Consider the following 12,412-nt stretch of genomic DNA (forward strand, 5'->3'; position numbering starts at 1 on the left):
CAGCAGCAAGTCCAGCTGCCGAATATGGGGCTTTTCTCAGCAGTTGTCTGTACTAGCGTCTTGCTACTAAGACCAAGCTGTGCTGCCAGACCTCCACAACACTGTCCAGACAAGGCTTTTCCAGAGTTGGATGAGCCTAGGAAAAAGACACCAAAACCAAAACCCTCTTCGAGAAATCAGTGCCAACTTCAAATACCACACTCTAAAGTGCTTCTGCTTGTGAAGCTAGCAATCAGAAAACCTCTGCCTGGAAGAGTGCTCTAAACCAACTCCTATTATAGGACCTGACGCTGAGTTTTTGGTGGTAAATGACCACATTATTCTTTGGGGCTGTGGGTGTCAAAGAAAAGATGCATGTGAGAAAAGTCACCAGCTGAAAGCAGGGGCATGTTTTGAACACTAGAGGTAGTTTAGTAGCCCAGGCCTGTTTCTGATTAAAATAAGAGTCTTTCAGATGAATGGAATGTAAACCACATACCAATTATTGGAATCCCATAAAGGAAACTCCCTTTTCCATCTGTCTATCCATCCATCCGCCCACCCACACAAGTACAGTGTCTCAGAAATATGCCTCTGTAGAACTGATGGAAAAATTCAGCGCTTGCTTCCTTTTTTCTTACCTCCCAGGTGCTGGATGACAACTGAAGAGATGAAATTGCAGTGAAGCCACTTAAACACTTATCAAAGAAATGGACCTGCTAATTAAAAGGATAATATTTCCTGGCACCAAGACAAAACACACAAAGCTGAATCTCAAGGCCTTCCTCAAGCAAACTTCTGTGGGAATGTGGCTGTGTGAGGGCTGCAGGAACAAGCCTTAGAGTAAGACCTGCCCAAAGTGAAAGCATTAGATTAGTGCACTCGTTAGAAGAAAAATACTAAGGCATGCATATACCTGTTTCATTTGCCAAATGTCTCATTGCTTTGCGTTCCCATTGCACTTTTTATTGAAGCTTTTCCATGTAACTGATTACAATAATTAATGTTTCCATCACTTCTGTGGGGCAGGAGGTGTTTCTGCCAGGTCAGCTGTGCATTGTAAGTATTACAGTATCTATTTTACAGATGGTAAGACACAAAGTTCAGAGACAGCAAATCCATGCCAGCATATGGCAGAGTCCCATTCCTGACTCTGACCACAATACACAGTGTTTCTCCTAAGTAGGCACTAATGTCAAACACACTCTTTAAATGAGCAGATCTTCCCTGTATGAATGAAGGCAATGTATCTGTTTTGGTGAGCACTCTCTACTAACATCCATGACCCCATGTAAGGAATTTAGATCCATGATAAAGGTAATACTATGGCATGCTTCCTGTGTTCCTACTGTAATTGCAGGACAGTTCAGCCTTAATGCAAAAGGCAGCCTTTGGACAGCTGGAAGAAGTTTAAAGTGTTAATAATTTGGGTAAGAGGTGGGTCTACAGTGGTTTTATGGTCTAGTTCATGGTAACTGTTTTTTGATACTCTGCTGGCCTCTAGAGGGATAATTTATACACAGGCTGAAGCAGTAACCTAGGGATTTTAAGCATTACTGCCTGCTCTTCGATTTTCTTGCCAGGTAGTTCTTTTCTATTTTGCAAGGCCTTTAAGTAGTGAGGTTTTGTAGCTCTTTGGAAACACTTTTTTTCACTTGCATGATTTCCTTCTCTCTGGGCAGTAGAGGTAAGGTATGTTTCTTCTGCTCAAATAAATAGGGGTAGAAGATCCTGGCAATAAATGTCTCTCAACCACTGAAGTGAGAAGCTCTGAGGAAGAAGTGCCAGAAGGGTGAGTGAGAGAGAGAAATGCGGAAAAGAGAATACAGCATTCTATGTATAACATTTATCCATAATTTAAAGGCTCCTAAATGCTGAGAATTCTTCTCCTGAATCTTCTCATGTTCACTGAAAAGCATAACTACCTCATGCCAAAAAGAAATCATGGTTTTGAAATCCCCGAAAGACAGCACATCTTCCTTGGCTTTTTCTGCTTTCTGCTTCTCTACTCACTGCAAGGGTTTGCTGTATTCTCTACTTCATTCCCAGACCCTGTGGGTGGGGGTATTTTTCAGGATACATGTATTAAATCTGAGAAAAACACTGAACAGAAAGGTTGACAATTTTCTGCAGAGGATAGATCATGGTCTGTAAGCAGTAACTGCTTTCAGGAAATATTGTGGCTTTGTTCAATATTAATATATTCTTAATGCTTAAAGTGTACCTTTCTGTAACTTCAGAGCATGGCAGGCATCTTGGTACATCTATGTGAAGGCCTGAGTTATTGTTCCAAAGTCATCTGTACCCTTTATCCAACACCGACAGCATATGTCCCCCAGGTCCTCAGCTTCATTCTGGCCCTTTGCCTCCATTCCTGATGGCCAGTTCTCTCCCAATTGAAATGTCTCCTCAGGATATCTCCATTACCACCCTATTGGCAGTTTTCTACTTGGAGTGAGGTCAGCTTGCTGGAACCCAACCCAAACTAATTTTTAATTCCTCTGTGCCTAATGATATGATAATTGTAGAATATGCTTATATTAGCTTCTCCTTTTCTCTTTCAGATGACTATCAGGAGCTTTCAGTGTAGGGAAGAGCCTCATCTAGAGACCATCCTGATGTCAAATGCTATTTTAACATTTAAGTTGACATATTTGTTGACCAGTTTCTCCCACAAAGTCCTTTGTACTATTTAAACACATATGGCAAATATTACTGGGTGCAGCAAAATGTCAAGTAAGGCCTCTGTGGTAGGATATGCATCTGTCATGGGATTTGCTTCTGTTGAGCCTTATTCTAGAAAAACACTGAAGGAAGCAAAATGCTGTAATAATCAAGATCTGTAGCTGTAATCTACAGCAAAACACATTTTGACTTCAGGAGGGCTAGGCTTCCAGTCTTGTGTGGAAAATCAAATGATCCCACAGCACTCCAGCATGCCTGTCTCCTGTGCAGAAATTTCCTCTCATTCCTTCTCTGTGCTGTTGTTCTGCAGATATGTCATCAAACTACCACAAATTCAGTTATTTATCAAAATTTGCATATACTTTTCAGCACATACAGGAAGCTGTCAGGTCAAAAGACTGAAGCATAGTGTAGTGACATACAAACATTTGATGGGAGCTTTTCTAAAATCATCTGAATGGCTGCTGATGCTTGCTGTGTCCCACTTGAGAAGCCAGACAAGATAGCCTGTAAAAAGCTAATCTAATGAGGCTGTGTATTTACTAAGTACAATTATCAAAGATCATGGTGAATCTATGTAATTCATATGTATTATTAGTAAAAAAATATGTCTCCAAATGGAGAACGAGTGAAACAAAGGAAATTCTGACTGCTTGATTCAATTAAGAAAATTAATGGAGCTGTGTAGAGCTGCAGAGTTTCAGTGTTGCTTTGCAGGCTTGGTTACTGTGTGGTGTGCAAAAGCAGGCAATCAAAAAGCAGTGATTGGCTGGCATGGCCCTAAAATGTGCACTAGAAATTACTGGATTAGTGGCGACAGTAACTGCAGATGCCAGGGAACTGCAACAGCGGCATGTCGTCTGTGCAACAAATAACTGGGGTCAAAGAGAAAGCACAAAGACCACATTCAGGGACTGAGTCCTTTTGTTGTGGGAAACAGCCTCAAATGCAAATGCTTATTTGTTCGAACAAACCTTGAAGAAACTGCTGGAAATTGGAACAAATTCAAAAAATATGCAGGTCAGTGTGAGCCTTTCAGGAAGACAATGCCAGGGTATTTTGGATTCATCAGGTTGCAGGTGACAGCACAGAACTGGCTGAAAATCTTGTAGCAATTCTGCAACTGCTACGTGATGCAACAATAAACACGATATTATTAAACAGGAGTTAAAACAGAGCTTGGTATATCCTCCATGCTTCCTCTAACTTCACAGCTAGACTGTCACAACCTAGAGGGATGACTGTTTACAAAATCTTGATGCTATGAGCAATTTAAACAGGGGAAATCCATCTCTTTCTCTTGGGTGTTATTACAGTAAGGTTCACATGTAGTTGTAAAAAGCTGAGGCTAAAACTCGTGAAGTGCAGGAGTGCTGCGTTCTTTGGCAGAGGGTGGCAAAAGGATATTCATCTGATCTACTGAAGTACAGAATATCCAGACAGCTTTCTATGAAGCCTGAATTAGGTGCTGAATCTCACTGCCTTCCCCCCGCTCAAGCTTTGGTCTGAATCACTCATTATGCTCTTGAATTTGGAGGCTGTAACAGGCATGCAGTGTCAGTGAATATGGGCCAGAGTGCCCAAGGGCTTAGAAAGAAAGAGGAAAAGAAAATAATTCCTACCCAAATAAAAGTGGAGCTCCAGTTTCAGGTGTGTCAGTGTTGGATCAAAACTTCACAAAGTCCAAGAAACCCATGGTAGGTTTTCCCACATGGACTAGAGGCATACCATGTGCTGGAAGGTCTTTCCTGTCCTTGCATTTCAGTCTTCCACATCAGCAAATGTCACTGTGCTTGTGTTGACAGAGGAACTTAGCAGCTACTAAGGGCTGCTCGGTAGGAAATTATTTTCTCCTATTGCAAATAACCAATTTCTAAATCTTGCTCTAGGACTACATGTAAAGGTCTTATGAGAATGACAGAGAAATGTGGTCGTTTATGGCACCAGCTGTTACAATATTCATTTCAAGCTATCAATCAAGTTGCAAGTGTTGGTTGTTTGCCAGTGGAAGCAGGAGGCAGCAATAGTGACAAGGACCTGGAGACAGTCATTTTATGGCATAGTCTGATGTGATGGGGCGAGATTTAATATGACCCCACATTGGCTAAACTGTAGTGTGGTATGGCAAAAAGTTTGACTCATATACAGAAACAACTGTTTGTAGCCTTCTTTAGTTGAAAACAAGCTGGAGTAGCTCACTTGTTTTTTCAGATGATTGTTCCTGTGAATCGTGGGTCTTTTACACTCCAAGCAACATCAGGGTCTTAGGAAGATGCTGAATCAAAAGTTTTTGAAAGAGGTAACCAGGTACTCATATACAACTAAGGGGGAAATTTTATTTTATTTTATTGATAGTAATGCTTCTGTAACTTTTTAATATCTTTTTTATAGATTCATGGAGTTTAAAGCCAGAAGGGACCATTAGCTTCTTTCACAACCATTGAATTTCATTTGCTATTAGTGCATTAAGCGTACTTACAGAACAGGAACTTTAAACAGCTTTCACTGTGCTTTGTACTTTCAAGACTGGCCAGAGCAACATATGCATAAATAGCCTTCAGATGTTCATTATAATTAGCAATTCTTAGTATCCAAAAGCCAGCGAATTTTTCCATATTATTTTGCTGTATCAAGAACACAAGATTTGAGGGGAGCGATTCCATCATCCATTCTTACTCATCTGCACACAATGGCAAAACCAAGAAAACTGATTTCCATAAACCAGTTAATTTTATGTTTTTTTCCCTGAAAACAAGAATACAGGGATCCATATTTTCCAGACTCCATCCCACTACCTTGCTTAGGTTTGAAATTGCTGAATAGGATTTCCAATGGGAACTCCAATATGGAGTTCTCGGCGATATGCTGCCGAGATCATGACTGGACTCTTTTTCCTCAGTGAGATTTTAGAAATTCTTTAAGAAAGGGAAGAAACTCATTGGAATAATAGGAGAAAACTGCTACTTTCAGTTTGCATGGGACACTCTTTCTGGCAACGATCTGAGTGGGCCTATTCAGCACACTGAATGCAGTAGCACAAGGGACAGGACACTTTAATGAAAGACTTTGTTATCTTTTTTTTTAGCCTTCATTGTTGTGGAAACTGGAAGGTATTTACTGAATGAAGCAGAGCTTGGCTGGTGAAATGCTGCCACTGACAACTGAATTCTCTCTCTAACACATTTAATGTGCAGCATATCGCTGAGAATTTAGCAGGTAATTGCTCACTGTTTGCAGGGGTCTCACTTGCAGAACTGCAGAGCACTCACAAGAGCCATGGAAGTCAATGGAAGTGGTGTCTGGAAAATGTAAAGTGCCTGCTAGTGCCAAAAAGTCTGGAAAAAAAAATAATCCTAAGAGCCTTAATTTAGGCACCCAAAAGAGGTGGGCCCCTTGGACATTAATCTGTTTGTGCTTCAATTCCCATCTTTTATACCAGTTCCTCATTTCATAGACTTGTTATAAATGCAGTCTGTGAAGCACACAAGTATTATAATAAGAAAGAAAACAGAGAGACCTGCAAGCAACTTAACACTTCAGTCTTCAAAGTTGTGTCTGAATTATGCAGAAGGCACATGCAGAACATTGGGGATGGGACACGCTGATGACTAGCAGCCCAGTCTGTAAGCCCTCACCATACCCTGAGGCACACACGCAAGTGAACTCAAGGAAGATTTTATGGGTGGGGGAAGTTCTGGTGTTCTTAATTTTAAAGAATTGAATCTGCAACTTCATTGTGTATTTTTAGTTCTACATGTGTGCGCCACACATGCAAAATACTGCTGTCCCTAATAGCTTTGCTTTTCAGGACCTTTATAATCCTAACCCTAATTGGAGGTTCCTAAAATATTCCTTATATTCCTAGGCTTCTCTTTCACTAGAAAGCTACTTGTGGGTTTTCTACATCATGTAATCTCTCTAAATCAGAAATAAGACACACAATTGTTCACAGACACACCCACCCTCCCTCCCTCCAGAATCACAAGGAAAATCAAAAGCTTTGCATTCGGTAGGATTGCCCTGTCTTACCTACTCTGGTTCTCAGTTCTGTAAGTGGTCATTTACTTAGCTGGTTGACAATTATTTAGCATCTGCTTTGTTCCTGCCTCGCTAGTCCCTGCCCTGCTCTTCTTTGTGAGGATGTCCTGTCTGTTATTTGAATGAAAGGATTTCCCTGATAATATTAACATTCACAAAAATCGCCTCATACTATGCACAAGGTTGTACATTCTTTTCCTAATACAGTATGAGTTGCTTTCTCATCTTTTCTTGTAAGTGGTACTTAAATTGGCAGTACATCTCACTTTAGGTCTATCAAATACCACAGAGCTTTCTCTTCTACCAGTAAAGGAAACCTCATAAATTTTTAATGGCTATCATTCAGTATATTCCTTACTTCAAAGGCAGTTCTGTGATCTTACTGGTATTTCCCTTCTTGAGGATATATTCATCAAAATTGTCATTACATATAATCATCACTGGAAAAGCAAAAGGTTGACTAGATACAGTATAAGTTTACAAAACTGTAGGGACATGGCTGAAAGATCACGCTTACGGATCTAAGCCTCAGGCTGTAAGATCCCCTTCCAATGCCTATCTATATAACAAAGGAATTTTGCAGTACACTGCTCTCACAGCCCAAATCTGTAGGACATTTCTCATTCATCACACAGAAAATTGATTATTTTGTAATGAAGCCAACAAATCTCTAGATTTGACATGCTATGCTTCTTTTTGTTCCTGTTCTGTAGTTCATAGAGACCAAATATGGTGTCCTTGGGTGAAACAGGAGACCAGGGGACTGCTGGGTTCTTCAGGATTTGCAACTTCCAGATGTTTTTACACAACTGTTCAAAATTGAGATGTTAGGTGTATGGCTTTCATTTTGTTTTTTCTACAGTACACTCTTTTGCTCCTTTGTCCCCCCTTCCTTTGTGTGGTATTTGAGATGGTTTAAGGTAAGGGCATATAATGTCTATCTATTTTTATTGTGGCTCTGGATCCAATCAGTGCTGCTAGTGGTTGAGTGAACTTCTCTGTCTAGTAGCTTTTTACAAGCTTCTTTATGCTGTCTTAGTAGTTGTGTCTTTCTTTGGCAAAAATGTTTGACACTGCTGGATTGAATGAAACAGAAATTTTCAAATTAATTTCTGAACTCTGCTAATGAAAAGAAGTAACGTGAAAAAATAAATCACTAGTTTGGAAAGACCCCTATGTTGTGTCTCATAAAAGAGCCTTCAGATGTTCTTTAGTATGAACAGTATTTATTTTTATTACTCTTCCTAATATCTAATAATGAAACCTTTTATTTATGTGCTTCATCTTCAAAGTGCCTTGAAAACATTTGTTATCTGAACATCTGCAGGACTGGATGTCCTTCTGCCATTCGAAGTGTCTCCACTACTACATGAGAGAAACTTAAATGATTCCAGCACGACTTTACCACATGCCAGACTTCTGGGAGGATGATTTTGCTTCAACTTTAACCTCATCTCCTATTTGCCCAAATGTTTGTGGCATATTTTAGACATTCTTGGCTGTAGATTCAAACGTGCTATAGCAAAAGAATACATTTCTGTATGACACAAAAATTGGATTTGATTTGTTTGCAGCTGGAGATTTTTAACACATGCTACTTGGTATCCTTAATCTCAGAATCATATGAAAGTCTAGTGCAACACAAATGTATTTTAAGATCTTCCATTGCAGTTGGGGTTATTTACCATGTTCTTCCTTCACTGTGACAAATTTGCATTTTTACTGTTGGTTTAATTGTTTCACCATAATCTAGTTACAAGAACTTAATGCCTTTCCTATTGTGTGAGCTGATTACATTCATGGTCTTCTACAGGAGTCAAACTTTGCCTGTATGGGTGTTGAAGGAGAGTTTCAGGCAAGGTAAGTGACCACAACTGATTGACTCAGTTGTAAAATGTTCCCTCCCCAGATGCAGGCTGCAATGCCTAAGGCTGCAGTGGAAGTCTTCAGTATCTAACAGGGCTACTCCCTGCCACCGTTTTCAATTGCCCTGTGTCAGAGATTATCACCGGAGACAGACTGATAACAGAGTGCTCCTTGATTCCTTGCTGGCAGAGCTGGGTATGTTAACCTAGCAGTCACTTAGGGTGATTTACTGTAGTTTGCAGCTAAGGGGAGAGTATTATCAGGCAGCAAAGCAGCTCAAGAAGTCCATAGCTTCCTGCACACCATCTCACATAGGTCCCTGTACAGCAGTGGATGTCAGGAGTAACTTTCTGTATCAGTGAGATCACACTGCTGAAAAAAAGGATTAATTGTACTGGTGATCAAGTGGAGAGTTTTGCAGTGGCACTTAGCATTCATTGGGATCTCATGTTAATCTTACATGTGGTGTGAGTCTAGTTCATTCAGTGAAACAAGCAAAAAAACCCAAACCCCCAATTTGCACAGACTTTTAAAGGAAGAGCATAATAATTCAGCAAACTCAAATTCGGAGCTGAACTTTCATCTCCTGCTCCTGAACAGTCATTCAGGACCTATTTGCCCTGCTTGGACCCATTTAATTTTTCTTTTTTCACTTGGATCTTTTGGTAGTTGAGATTGGGAAACGGCAAATGAATGTGCTTTATGGGAAAGTTTAAAGGAAGGAGTTCATGTGCAGCATGTTATCAATCATGTCTTGTAAATATGATTACAGCATTTACACTGCATCACATCAAAAGCCAAATGTTTTGTGTCATCTCCACCATCATAAACTTTAAGGAAGCTTTTTTAAACTATAGTGATCCATCTCTGAAACTGAATGCCTGCTGTCAACATTGAAAGCAGCAGTGCTCTGATCTGAAAGAGCTGGTAGCAGAGGGTGCAAATGCCAAGTTGTCAGTGGTGTGGCTACTTAGGGAAGAACCAGAGATTCCCTGTCACCTGCTGCAGTTGCAGGGAGGAAGTTTGACATCTCTCCAGCTGTGCCTGTGATGAAATCATTATGGGTGTCTTGCTACAGCATCTGGAGAGTCATCTGTGTTTAACCACTGCCTCCCACTATCCTAGTGGGATTAATTTTGGTTAATCTCATTGGGTGTTTTGTTTATAGAATTTGGGCTTTTTTACTAGAATTTTACAACAATTGTGACTTTTTGGATATTTCTATCAGGACACAGCAAAAGTAAGTTTTTCACATTATGGCTGGGGACATGGATCTGAACAGAAAGTCTGGGTCTGAATTTTTCACTTGTTATTGAGATCAATCTAAGTGCATCCTGTTTCTGGTTTACATTTTTACCTGCTGTCACCCTTATCCATTGTGTACATCTGACCAGTAGCCTTTATGCAAGAAAAAGAGCATGACTTTGAGGAACACAGTAACTCAGCATGATTTATGCTTCACTCGTTAGCTACTCATCAACTCCCTTGACAAGGATTCTGGGTAATGTAGTCCACAGGGCCTCACCTTGGGGTAAACAGTACCAGATGGTTAACGTTAGTGCTGCGAGAGATTATGCTACAAAGAGCCCTAGGCACAGAAATCTAACACAATACAATTGCTCTCCAAAGAGTGGGCTGTGTGCCTGTGCTGTCTGCAGAGTCTGTTTCTCAAAAAGAGAGCCTGTGAGACTCTACACAGCAGGACTTGTGGGCATGGGGAGGTGGAACGGGGACATGCACTGAAAAAGAAGTTTAGCCCTTGGGTGCTGGGATCTGGGATGCAGGAACAATGGGAACAAAAATGGTTGGGAATTGGGACTTCTGTTCTAAAGGAAATTCCAATGGTTTGAAACAGAGCTTATTCCAAAACAGACAAAATGCTAACATGCTCCCATCAAACAAAAGTCTGACAGGGTTTGATTACTGTGGTAGTACTGAAAAAAAAATTGTTTTGGTATTAGTGTTTTAGTTCTACAAAACTTCGGAAATTAAATTAAATTAGCCTATGTGATAGATAATGTCCATAATGTGTAGCTATTTAACATTGTCTCTCTCTATATTGCAGTGTTATATAAACTTGGTATTTGTTACCATCTCACCAACTAAAGCTTAATCAAAATGGAGAAATGTAAGTTACATATTCCAACCACTTCCAGATGAATTTGTGGAAGCCAACCCATTCCCACAAAGCTTTCTCATACTGACAAACTGGATGTTTTTAACTCGTCTAAGTGGGGACATCAGCACCTATCACGTTACGGCTGTGGCCTAATGGAAGCAGTTCCTTTGCTACCATCTGTAGGAGGTCAAGAGCTGTCCTGGTAGCGCCATCCAGCACTGTTGTGCTAATCCCATGTATTGAAGTTCATAGACCAGGATTTAGCATATTAGCAGTTTTCATATGAAATTTCCTTCTTCTCTTCAGTTTGGGAAACCGAAGAAGTGCTGAGTTCTAGGCAGTTTCTGTAGCACTGCTGCCTGATCAGACATCTGCTTCATCACTCCACCTCAGCAGAGGGCAGTGGCCTTTTCTGATCTGCTTGTTCCTAGGTACAACCAGTATTAGACTTGTTGTAGGTAACACCAATACTCTCACAGGCAAAGTTGATTTATTGTAACCAGAATAGCAATTTAATTATCCCTGATACATTTTTAAATTTTTTTGTACAATCCATGACAAGAATTTCCTGTAAAGCAGGGTTCGTCCCTGATTTGCTCAGGGGCACCTTGGTGCATCTCTTTCAAAACTAGCAGCTGGATCCAGCAATTAAGAAAATGAAAACCATAATTTTGTGCAAAGACATATTTGTGGGGTGATGATGCTTCGGCCCCATGACTTCTAGCAAATTGGCTATTTGCATTCCCAGCAGGCAGTAATGAGAGATCAATGTGTCTGTCCTAACCTTTGGTTAGAACTAAACAGAAAAGATACAGACCTGGATAAACCATTAAAACAGCCTTAAGCATAGTCTCTCTATCTAAACAAGATAATAACTCAGGACAACAGCGATATCATCAACCAGGTGTAAATTTATTCTGTCTCTTCAGGAAAGAGAAGGTAGCCTGGATCTGCAACTGGAGCTCATGTTTGCGCTGGTAATTGCATACTTAATGTCATTTTTAACAGGGGCATATGCTATAAATGGCTGTGGTCTCCCACTGGAAGTCACAAGATATCACTGAAATCTGTAGGTGTCAAAAAATTGTCCAACATGTCTTTCTTGGTAGCAGTAAACAGTCTGCAGTTCATATGTATCCACCAATTTGAACAGAGCCCTTTACGTGCAGATTTCAGACTAGGACATTTAATCAGGTCAGCAGTAGCAATGGCTATGTCTTGCTGTCAAGAGGGGTGAGTGTCCCCTGTACTACAAGCACACCCAAGCCAGTCTACATACGGACAGCAGTGCACAGCTGTCCTCCTTGGAAGAAGAACAAGTAGTGTTGGGGGATCTTTGGCCTTGTTGACAGCCTATGAAATGCAGTCAGACTCAGTCAGCAGAGGTGAGCAATTTCTCTGCTGCCAAAATGTATCTATTGCCAGAGCGCCTTACACAGCGTCTTATCGGGTCTCCCGCTCCACGTCTGTCCAGCACCTCTCTGAGACACGTCAGACCACCAAGGCTCAGGCTGGTCTGTACACCTCTGGCAACTTGATATTCCTTTCATCACTCAACTACTCTACTTACTGCTGAAGACCAACAAAATGAGGCTGGTTTTGTCTAAAGCCGAGGTGGGTATGATGGCGCAAGAGGCCCCTTCAAAAGGTTCAGCAACTTCAGCTGCCGGTAGATAAACAGGGTATTTTGTAGCTTGAGAATTCATCTAGATTTGTCACTGCTTC

The 12,412-nt window shown here is 40.7% G+C and overlaps 1 protein-coding gene across 1 annotated transcript in view; it reads left to right on the plus strand.

Annotated features, from left to right (window-relative positions):
- Positions 1–7,873, plus strand: part of ERCC6L2 (ERCC excision repair 6 like 2) — an 85,504-nt gene extending 77,631 nt beyond the window's left edge. Inside the window, exon 18 of the mRNA XM_069776242.1 lies at positions 628–7,873. Within this exon, the coding sequence (XP_069632343.1) occupies positions 628–645 (18 nt within the window). The 3' untranslated portion in view covers positions 646–7,873. The remainder of the gene's footprint in view (positions 1–627) is intronic.
- Positions 7,874–12,412: the final 4,539 nt, after the last annotated feature.

Source organism: Haliaeetus albicilla, chromosome Z, assembly GCF_947461875.1.
Source record: "Haliaeetus albicilla chromosome Z, bHalAlb1.1, whole genome shotgun sequence".
NCBI classification, from domain to species: domain Eukaryota; kingdom Metazoa; phylum Chordata; class Aves; order Accipitriformes; family Accipitridae; genus Haliaeetus; species Haliaeetus albicilla.